We start from the raw sequence: 10,834 nt of genomic DNA, 5'->3' as shown, positions 1-10,834 counted from the left end.
GGGGAGAAGTGGGCTCTCACCTAACTTCCCACGCTTGTCTAGAAGACTTAGACTTACTTAGCCTAGTGTCTAGCACATTCCAGGTCCTCAATAAATGCGAACTGAATGACTAAAGGAATGAGTGACATTTTCAAGTGGATTACCAGATGGAAGAAGACAAGTTTTCTTTTTTGATCTCTAACAAGATGGTAGCCACCACTCCCTGAGATGACTTCCATACAGTCTTACATGGGAACACCAGGGCCGACCCTGAGTCTGTCAGCCAGTGTTACAATTCTGGTAGGAATTCAGGGAATATATCATTAATGACATATGACATTTCATTTAATTCAAAAGCAGCTTTGTTTAGTCTGTCATTGAACTCTTTTCTTTTTTTTCTTTTTAATTTTTTTTGAAATGGAGTCTTGCTCTGTCGCCCAGGTTGGACTCTGCAGTGGCTCGATCTCGGCTCACTGCAACCTCCCGGGTTCAAGCACTTCTCCTGCCTCAGCCTCCCAAGTAGCTGGGATTACAGAGGCGCACCACCACGCCTGGCTAATATTTTGTATTTTTAGAAGAGACGGGGTTTCATCGTGTTAGCCCTGATGGTCTTGATCTCCTGACCTTGTAATCTGCCCACCTCAGCCTCCCAAAGTGCTGGGATTACAGGCGTGAGCCACTGCGCCGGGCCCGAATTCTTTTCTTTAAAAAGGGGGGTGGTGCAAGAGGAAGGAAATACTATGCCTTCCAGTAGTAATTCTGTAGTGCTCCAGATCCAAGATGGCAATTGCTTCAAAACCCAATAGAGTTGGAAAACACACTGGTCTGGTTAAGATAGACAATGCAATCATCAAATTGCTAGACTGCAAAACTTCAACTCTAAAAACTGAAATGACATTCACCATGTTTCTCATCTATACAGACATGACTGTGTTCTTATCACGGCTAAGCTGCAACGTACTGAGTCTCAACCAAGAATGAAGGAAGAATCGTGTGCTGCATCTTGTGTCTTTTCTTCAGCACCATCCCCAGCCTAAAAGCAGAGCTTCCTATGCTGTTATTATCTAGGAGGTGACACGGTATGAAAACTCCTAGTGACTCTCAAGGCTTCCTTGCTGTAGCTCAACAGAGAACCCTGAAAGACACTATCATTTCCTACCCATTTATCTACCAGAACCATGCAATGCATTTATAATTCATTGACTGCCTTAAGCAGTATCATTTTCTCAGTACAAAAATCAAGTGCTTATCACAGACTCTCACTCAAAGATCATGCCATTTTTCTTTATCGAAAGATCTAGCAGCTGAAGCTCAAAATTAGACACATATTTCTACCAAACAGATTAGAAAAGCAGCTACTAAAATGTCCCCTAATTTTAGGAATTATCTCCTCCTGTCTTAGCTGATTAAATAGGTTAATTCCCCCAAATCCGTGGTTCTTTTACACAGACCCAGGGAAGCTATTCAAACATTTTTAGTTTCATATCAATGTCTTTCAAAAGCAAGCCATATTGTAGGCTGCAAGAAGAAAGCATTCAACTAGCTCTACTTCTCACAAATTCAAATGTTTGAGGGGCTAAAGACAACCTACACATAGCAGAATTTCCACAAGGAAGTACACAGTGTACACAAGTCTCTCACAGTAGAAACAGACCTGCTTTTCCTATTCAAAGGGTGGGGAGAGAGGACTAAATTTCAGTATCATGCCAAATATTATGAAACACAACTATAAAAATATGTTGTAAAAAAAATCCTGAAATAGCTGCTTTGGAGACATAAAAATTCCATTAAATCAAAAAATATATATTTTATACACATGGCTACCAATCCCAGTTCTTATAAGAGTGATTCTCAAAAACAAAAAGATCCTTGCTTTTGTATTTATGGCTTAACACTTCCAGGGTGCAAAAGCAGTAATTAACACAAGGGTAGCGTAAAAACTGGGCAAGGTGTATGAACAAGAGCAATAAAGGACTATTTAAATAATAAATTGACAACAGCTGGTGACAAGCAGTACTCTGTCAACAGAAATAAACAAAGCAGGTACCCATGCTCTCATAATAATCAAACAGCATGCACGCATTTAAATTCAAACTACAGAGACTGTGGATCAAGTTTGTTTAAACACACAACAGCTTTTACACTTAATGAATATACACTTACATTTTCTGTGGTTCCAGTAATCACGTGTAACCCATCGTAGGTTGATTTGATGTACATGCCCTGGAGTGAGTCACAAACAGATTAACTCATTACTCCAACATTTAGAGACATCGCCCCAAGCGAGACTTAAACTTATAAAACATTAACAACAGTCCCTTCAGAACAATACTCATTTTTCAGCCTCCTGAAACATCGAGAAACAAGATCCAAAGGGTGGTGAAGGGGAGCTAAGCAAACTGAAATACTGGTGAAAGCAGTAAAACGTGTGATCTCTTTGATACTATAACCTGTGTACCAGGCACATAGAATTTTGCCACAACTCCAAGGATGTGGGCATTTTCTTAGACCTACAGAATGAGTGAATAAGGGAGGTACTTCAAACAAGAACGGTTATATTATGTTGACGATGAGACAGGGTCTTGCTATGTTGCCTAGACTGGAGTGTAGCGATGCCAACACAGCTCACTGTAACCTTGAACTCCTGGGCTCAAGTGATCCTCTCACCTCAGCCTCCCCAAGTAGCCAGGACTACAGGTGTGTGCCACCACACCCAGCTAATTATTTTATTTTTTTAATAGAGAAAGGACCTCGCTATGTTACCCGGGCTGGTTTCAAACTCCTGAGCTCAAGGGATCCTCCCACCTCGGCCTCCCAAAGTGCTGGGATTATAGGTGTAAGCCACCACACCCAGCCAAAGAACAGTTCTTTCTTGATCATTTCTTGGTCTAGGGACACAATATATTCATTTAAATTTGGTAACCGAAATAACCTCAAAATGACTATTAAAGCTACAAATAATCAGACAAAGATATATGAACAAAGATTATTAAATAACAAAGCATAGGCAGCAAATTAGTAACAGACACCCTTCCTTTTAAGGAAAATGTAAAGATGAATGAATATTCTCTCTTCTAAGAGGCCTGAGAGGCAAACTCAGAGGCCATGCCTCACTGAGTGATACACCGAATATATCATTGAGGAATTATTTCTGCAGTTGTACTCACCACATGTAAATGTTGTTTAGTTAAACTGTTACAAGACGGGAAAAGAGAGCAAAAAGTAGAACGGGCAAAAAGTAGTTGCTCACCCTGGTATCTATGCTGTAATAATGTGGACCCTCCTCAGAAATTACGCTGCACCCAGCCTGCTCATTAACCTACGCCAATTTATCAGAGTCCCATCAAACACCAACGCCTTCAGGTTCTCCCCATTCCTCTCCTATCCTGTTACTTTCACTCACAGATTATATCAGCTTCTCCCCTACACATGGTACTCCCCCTCCCAGGGCACTGCTTGTATAACTCTACCATCTGAAATGACAACTCCATTTCTGCCTGCTCAGGGCATTTACCTGCTTAAATATTTGACTACAAACCTACCTCCAGGAAGTCCTCCCTGTTTAAACTTAATCTGTTATAATCCATCATTTGCCTTGAAGTCAAGCAGTACCAATATACAAAGTTCTGCTCACTAAGAATGTGGGCCTAAAACAGTCAGTTGATTTTCGTTTTTTTCTGTCTAAGAGCAGAGACTACCTTAACAGCTCCCAACAGCTACCTATACATTAGATACTTCTCCTCCTCCACCTTCTCCTCCTCCTCATTCTCCTCATCATCTTCAATACCAGCAACAGTAGCTGCAGCCACATTAATGCACACATACTGTGTGCTTGGGGCCTGGCACTTGGCATTCACAATCTAATACAATACTTTCAACAACCCTATGAGGAAACTGACACGTAAAGAGGTTAAATCCCTAAAGAGCCAGGATTTAAACCCAGCTCTCTCTGACTCAAAGCCTCTAAGCTAACTAATGGGCTTCACGGCTTCTTCATGAAAATTTCAGCAAATTAATCCCACAGGATGCACGCTAGGTACTAGGAGACTACCTGTATGTAGTCCCACAGCCTGTTATGATATAGCTCATATATTACTTATGAAACATTTCTAAACCCTTCTTAAGAATCACTGCCTTCAACCAGTCTCTTCTCACATTCGTCTCAGTGCTAATAGAGACTTTCAGAGCAGATGTTGTTTTTGTAGCCAGAGACCATATTTCCTTTGTGTAAATGTTTTATATTTCCTTGCATTGCTAAGTCCTAAAAATAAAGTGTTATCTTCAAAATACGAGTATACAGTTTTTAAATTGTATTTATTTTTATACTTTGAAGATAGAAAACATATCAACAGGATTCAAGATAGCACATTCCTAACTACATAACGGAAGGCAGTCTAACTTAATTCTACTTTTCAGCAATTATAGTGAAAGCAATAAGGAATTTTTTTTAAAAATTTAGTAAATGATGATATATGTTATCTGAAAATAAAACAAGTGTTATTAGAACTTACCAGGCCTTCCCCAGGTTTAATGTTTGGTAAGTGAACTTCCTCCAGACATGCACACTGGCTCATCACAGGATCTGTGGTAGATCGAATTGTTTTGTCACAGATGCCATTTAAAACCTTGACCTAGAATTGTAGAAGCAAATAGTCAGGAAAGCTCAATCATTAACCAAGTTTATCTCAAGCTGATTTTTAGAGAAATGCATTTCACCTATAATCTTTAGTTCTGGTCGGCAATCATTCTGATAATTCTGCTCGATGAATGTATGGCATTTAGACTTCATGTTTACCATCCGTGGGAATAGTGTCACTATTTCAGCTTTGTTTAGAAAGGGCAGCTTTTATATTCACTCCTTTATGACCACTGAAGAGCACAGGCCAGGCAGAAATCCCCTTTCAGCAATGAAGTGGAATTATCTCTCCCCGGCCACCTACCTGACTTTTCAATGACTGCTCACAGTCTCTGAACACCAAATATTGACAAGGTAAAAAAAAAAAATTGTTTTGGGACTAAACCATTTTTTTAATGGACTTTACTTTTTTAAGCTGTTTTAGGTTTATAAAAAAAAATTGAGCAAAAAGTCCACTGAGTTCCCATACATCCCCTCCACCACCACCCTCCATTCCCAGCTTCCTCTATTACTAACATCTTGTACTAGTGCAGTGCATTTGTTACAAATGAGGAACTAGGCTGGGCACAGTGGCTCACGACTGTAATCCCAGCACTTTGGGAGGCCAAGGTGGGTGGATCACCTGAAGTCAGCAGTTCAAGACCAGCCTGACCAATAAGGCAAAACCCCATCTCTACTAAAAATAGAAAAATTAGATGGGCACGGTGGCGGGTGCCTGTAACCCCAGCTACTCGGGAGGCTGAGGTTGCAGAATTGCTTGAACCTTGGAAGCAGAGGCTGAGGCTTCAGTGAGCCGAGTCACACCACTCTACTTCAGCTTGGGTGACAGAGCGAGACTCTGTCTCCAAAAAAAAAAAAAAAAAAAAAAATGATGAACTAATATTCAGACATTAACTAAAATCTTTAATTTATATCAGGGTTCACTTTTTGTGGTGTACATTCTACGAGTTCTGACAAATGCCTAATGTCATGTATCCATCTTTACAGTCTCATACAGGATAGTTTCAATGTCCTAAATATCCCCTGTGCGCAACCTAATTATCCACCACCCCATCCCTCACCATGAACCCCTGGCAAACATAGATCTTTTTACTATCTCTGTGGTTTTGATTTTCTAGAATGCCAAATAGTCAGAATTATGCAGCATGTAGCCTTTTCAGACTGTCTTATTTCAATTAACAATATGCTTGTAAGTTTCCTCCATATATTTTCAGGACTTAATAGCTTATTTCTTTTTTATTGCTGAATAATATTCTATTTTATAGATGTACAACAGTTTATCCATTTACTTATTGAGAGACATTAAGGTTGCTTCCAATTTTTTTGGCAATTTTGAGTAAACCTGCTATAAATAAACATCCTGTGCACATTTTTTGATGTAAATTTTCAACTCCTTTGGGTAAATATCTAGGAGCACAACTGTTGGATCATACGGTAAGAATATGTTTCATTTTGTAAGAAACTTCCAAATTGTCCTCCAAACTGCCTGCACCATTTTGCATTTCTACTAGCAGTTAATGAGCATTCCTGTTGCTCCACATCCTCAGCAGCATTTGGTGTTGTCAGTGTTTTATATTTTAGCCTATATAATAGGTGTATAGTGGTATCTCGTTGTTTTAATTTGCAATTCCCTAATTACAAATGACATTGAACATCTTTTCATAGGCTTATTTGCCATGTGTATGTAAGTACCTGTTCAGATCTTTTGCCTCCTTTATAATTGGATTGTTTGTCTTCTTATTCTTGTTTTAAGAGTTCTTTGTATATTTTGGATACAAGTCCTTTATCTGATAGGTGTTTTGAAAACATTTTCTCCCAGTCTGTGGCTTGTCTTTTCATTCTCTTACCAGTGCGTTTCACATAGCAGTTTTTAATTTTAATGAGGTCCACGTTATCAATTTTTCTTTCATGAATTATGCTTTTGGTATTCTATCTGAAAACTCATTGCAAAACTGACTGACAGTCACCTACATTTTCTCCTATGTTATCTTTTAGATGGTTTATAGTTTTGCATTTTACATTTTGGTCTATCATCTTTTTAGTGATCACTCACATTCTTTGAATGCCAAACACTGACAAGGTAAAACTAAAGAGACAATGAGAGGATCCCTATTAAGTGGTCTCCTTGTAGAAGTCACAGTGGTTACGTGTGGTATTTCCCCAATCAGACTCATCTAACGTTTCAAAATTAAACAACCAAAGAAATCAGGAAATTCCAAAGAGTGATTTTTCTTTCCAAGGGGGAGAATCCAAGAAGTGATACTTTTTACATTCCTCCAATTTGTTTGGCCTCCCTATTTATGGAAAATATATTTATAGCAGTTTCATTGCTAAATTCCTCAACATCAGTAGGAGGAAGGTCTTATCAAAAGAGCACAGGCTGGCTTATGTCAAAAGGAGGAAGTGATGATGAATAGTTACAAAATGCTCCTTAAACAGTTACAGCACATCCCCCCTCCATCATAAGGTTTTTGCCAAGAATTTTTTTCTTAAATCAAAACGGTCCTAAAGTGAAATTGGCACATCAGTTCAATCATGATTAGCAGGCTAGCTAGCAATGTACGTACAACTGTATCCCGATAAAATGTTCAGAAAAAGTAATAATAAAACAGAGACTCAATGTAGCTAATTTAAGCACAGGAATTTTCACAGTAGTTGGTCTTGTTAAGTAACTTTTATGCTTTCCCTTCCACCTAAATTTAAAAACTCATGTCCCAAAAGCCAATATTTCAAAGTATCTCCTGAAGTAATTAGCCACGGTGCATTTACTTAATGTGATTCCCACTGCCTTTGGAAAAGGAATTTTACAGTAACTTTTAGAACGCATACTTACCACAGTTAAAACTTTATCCTCCATTTCTGCTACAAAGCAATCCTAAAGAAGGGGATGGAGAAAATGAACACTAAGTACAAGAGTTAAACACGTTCAGAACTGTTGGCTTAGCTCTCTAGATATTTTCTGCAGCTCAAGGTGGTCCCTGACATAGCCCTCAGCCTGCACAGTCCTGCGGGACTGGGATGGGAAAGGGAGGGCAGAGTGGGAACAGAGATGACGTTCTCACCTTCTGAAGGTCCCACTCTCCCCTGACCCAAGGAGTTCTCATCCAAGGAACCCATTTGGCCAATTACTTAATTTGAAAACTTACAAAAATCATTGAACTGAAATCCACCTACTCTCCGGACTGTCCAGAGAGTAGTAAGTCAGAAATCCAAGTCAAGAAACCTGACGATGGCTCCCAGCGTGCCCCAGGGACAGATAGCAGTGGGCCGACAAGCTGGCAGTCTTTAGCTCTGGACCTGCCTACAAGAATAGCTTTCAAATAAGGGCTTGAGTAAACTCAGCCACAAACGTTTATTTTAAGCACCACTGAGATTAAATCAAATATTTCAGTCCTTGATAGATGAAAAGAGTTCAACAAAACATTCATTAACACACTGCCAAAAAAGTGGTCTTGAGGTATGCTATTGATGACACGAAATAAAGGGCTGGAATGCAAAGCATTATTTATTCAGCTTAAGAACAAAAGGCTTGGAACACTGTATGAACTGGGTTAGCTGATTATAGGAACCACCATTGTCCTGTCTCGAAGCTGCCAAAGTGAAATTGCCAATGTGAAACTTTCACAGTTAACCTTCTAGAACTCATCTGTAGCAAAGGATTTCAACCTACACTGCAGAATGCATGCAGAAAAAAAAAAAAAAAGTCAATACAACTAGATTCTATGGAGTTTATTCAGCACTATTAACTATAATCCCAAGCTAGGACAATCTTAAAGATAATGCTAATTCTTTTATGTACATGAAAAAATGTTAAACAACTGTGTTGGAATTGTCAGGTGAAGATTTTTCACTTCAATCAAAAAGTCATTTTTAGGTTAGTTTTTACTACTTCTGAAGGAGGAAGATGGCTACCAGTTTCTACTCCATATGATTTAATAATCAGACTTTTATTGTCTTCTTAAATTTGTTTAAACTTTTTTCTACTAGATAAAAACGTAGGAAACAATAATAAGGACTGCTCCTAAAATTTATACTGACTCTCAGGAAAAGAGCAGCCCAGGGAGAAAAGACTTTAAAAAAATAAATTTAGAAATGTATTTTTACATGTGTGAAGTTGATATTAACTTAAACTACAGGAGCAACCTCTGTAAATAGGAATAATTATAGCTGAAATGTGCTTTTCCAATTCTATCTTATAGATAAAACTAAACTGTCAAGTACCATTATGGCTCATCCCCCATTAATACTGTCTGACAGATTTGTTAAATAAATTTCAACCTTAGAAACACAGTACACACATGTGATTGTGTGCTAGAAATAAAACTGATACTTTGTCTTTGCGTCTATCATCTTTCATCACAAATTTCTTTTTTTTTTTTAGACAAGGTCTCACTCTGTCGCCCAAGTGGGAATGCAGTGGTGCAATCTCAGCTCACTGGCAGCCTTGACCTCCCGGGCTCAACTGTTCCTCCTTCCTCAGCCTCTCAAGCAACTGGGACCACAGGTGCATGCCACCATGCCTGGCTAATTTTTGTATTCTTTGTAGAGACGGGGTTTCGCCACGTTGCCCAGGCTGATCTTGAATTCCTAGACTCAAGCCATCCACCCGCCTCGGCCTCCCAAAATGCTAGGATTACAGGTGTGGGTCACCACGCCCGGCCCACAAATCTCTAAATTAATACAAGCACTGTCACTTCGGGGAGACCATCACCTAGAGTCAGAGGGCAACTCTCAATACACCGGAGCTCAAGAACAAGGCAGACTTGTGACCGCATGGTTCCTACAACTTGATTCCTTGAGGGATCCAAGAGGTCAGCAAGAATATCTGCTCCCTGCGGTGGTGACTGCAGTGGTGATGGAGCCAGCAGCACGAGGAGCTTCCCCCCTCCCAAATTGTTCCAGCTGGCGTGTGAAAGGGCTCCCTCTCACCTCCCGCCACCGAGAACATGGTTCCCACACCCATTCCTGCCGAGAGGAAGCAGCTGCAGGCATGACTTCACATTGTTTTCTGGCATGAAGGCAATGGAATGGAAACATGACTGCTGAAACCAAGTCACCCCCTCAGAGACTGGACAGTGAGCTGAGCTTCTCACAGCCCTGGGTCACCTGGCAGCAGAGGCCCAGCCTGGGCGGCTCTCAGCACCCCCCTGCCTCTCCTCCTATTCTGCCTTCTCAGGAACTGAGCAGCCTTGTGCAGCAGGTTCAACTTCTCTGAGCCTTAGTTTCCTTCTTTCTAAAATGGGATGATAACAAAGCCTACCTCTGAGATCTGCTGAGAATTCGGTGTGATGATGACACACATCAAGTGTGGATGCACACCTGCTGAGAATTCGGTGTGATGACATGCGTCAAGCGTGGATATACACCTGAGACGCAGCCAGCACTCAGTGGTCTTTTCCTCTTCTGCTTCCATGGCTTGCTTTCTTTTCGTGTATGTGACACAGGGTCTCGCTCTGTCACCCAGGTCTCAGTGCAATGGCACGAACATGGCTCACTGCAGCCTCCGCTTCCAAAGCTCAAGCAATCCTCCCACCTCAGCCTCCCAAGTAGCTGGGACTACAGGCACACACCACCATGCTTGCCTAGCTTTTTAATTTTTTTTTTAATATAGCAGTCTCACTATATTGCTCAGGCAGGTCTCAAGCAATCCTCCCGACTTGGCCTCCCAAAGTGCTGGGATTAAAGGCGTGAGACATTCAGCCTGGCAGGCTTGCTTTCTTTCCATTCAGTTTTCTCAGGGACAAATATTGCTCATTTTCCTAATTCTTTTTTATTGTTGTTGTTAAGATAGTATCTTGTTATGTTGCCCAGGTTGGTTTCAAACTCCTGGGCTCAAGAGATCCTCCCATCTCAGCCTCTAGTAGCTGGGCCTCCAGGCGTGCACCACCACACCTGGCCTCATTCTCTATTTCTTTCCAGACTGAAACTCAGCACCTGCCAATGCCATTGTGTCTCTCTTGCCGTCCCTATTTCAGTTTTCATGGCTTCACAACATGAGGAGACTACAATGGAAATACAGATCTCAATCCCTTCCCATCTTGGGGTCCTTCATCTCAAATTATAGCCTCAACACTGAATGGGAAGATCTATCCTTGTACTTGGTATAGGATGACAGCTAAAGAAATGTTGGGGGGGCGGAGCAAGATGGCCGAATAGGAACAGCTGCAGTCTCCAACTCCCAGCGCGAAGGACACAGAAGACCGGTGATTTCTGCATTTT

At 40.7% G+C, this 10,834-nt stretch overlaps 1 protein-coding gene across 2 annotated transcripts in view; it reads right to left on the bottom strand.

The window, feature by feature from the left end:
• The window catches only part of CNKSR3 (CNKSR family member 3), a 116,911-nt gene that overhangs the window by 19,804 nt on the left and 86,273 nt on the right, over positions 1 to 10,834 (bottom strand). For both annotated transcript variants that reach the window (XM_011943729.1, XM_011943730.1), the window contains exons 5-7: positions 7,449 to 7,490; positions 4,491 to 4,610; positions 2,143 to 2,202 (exon numbers count right to left, since the gene is read on the bottom strand). In XM_011943729.1, coding sequence (XP_011799119.1) covers positions 2,143 to 2,202; positions 4,491 to 4,610; positions 7,449 to 7,490 — 222 coding nt within the window. The remainder of the gene's footprint in view (positions 1 to 2,142; positions 2,203 to 4,490; positions 4,611 to 7,448; positions 7,491 to 10,834) is intronic.

The sequence above is a fragment of the Colobus angolensis genome, unplaced genomic scaffold, assembly GCF_000951035.1.
Source record: "Colobus angolensis palliatus isolate OR3802 unplaced genomic scaffold, Cang.pa_1.0 Scaffold221, whole genome shotgun sequence".
Lineage (NCBI taxonomy): Eukaryota > Metazoa > Chordata > Mammalia > Primates > Cercopithecidae > Colobus > Colobus angolensis.
This window is presented reverse-complemented; position numbering and strand designations above follow the sequence as displayed.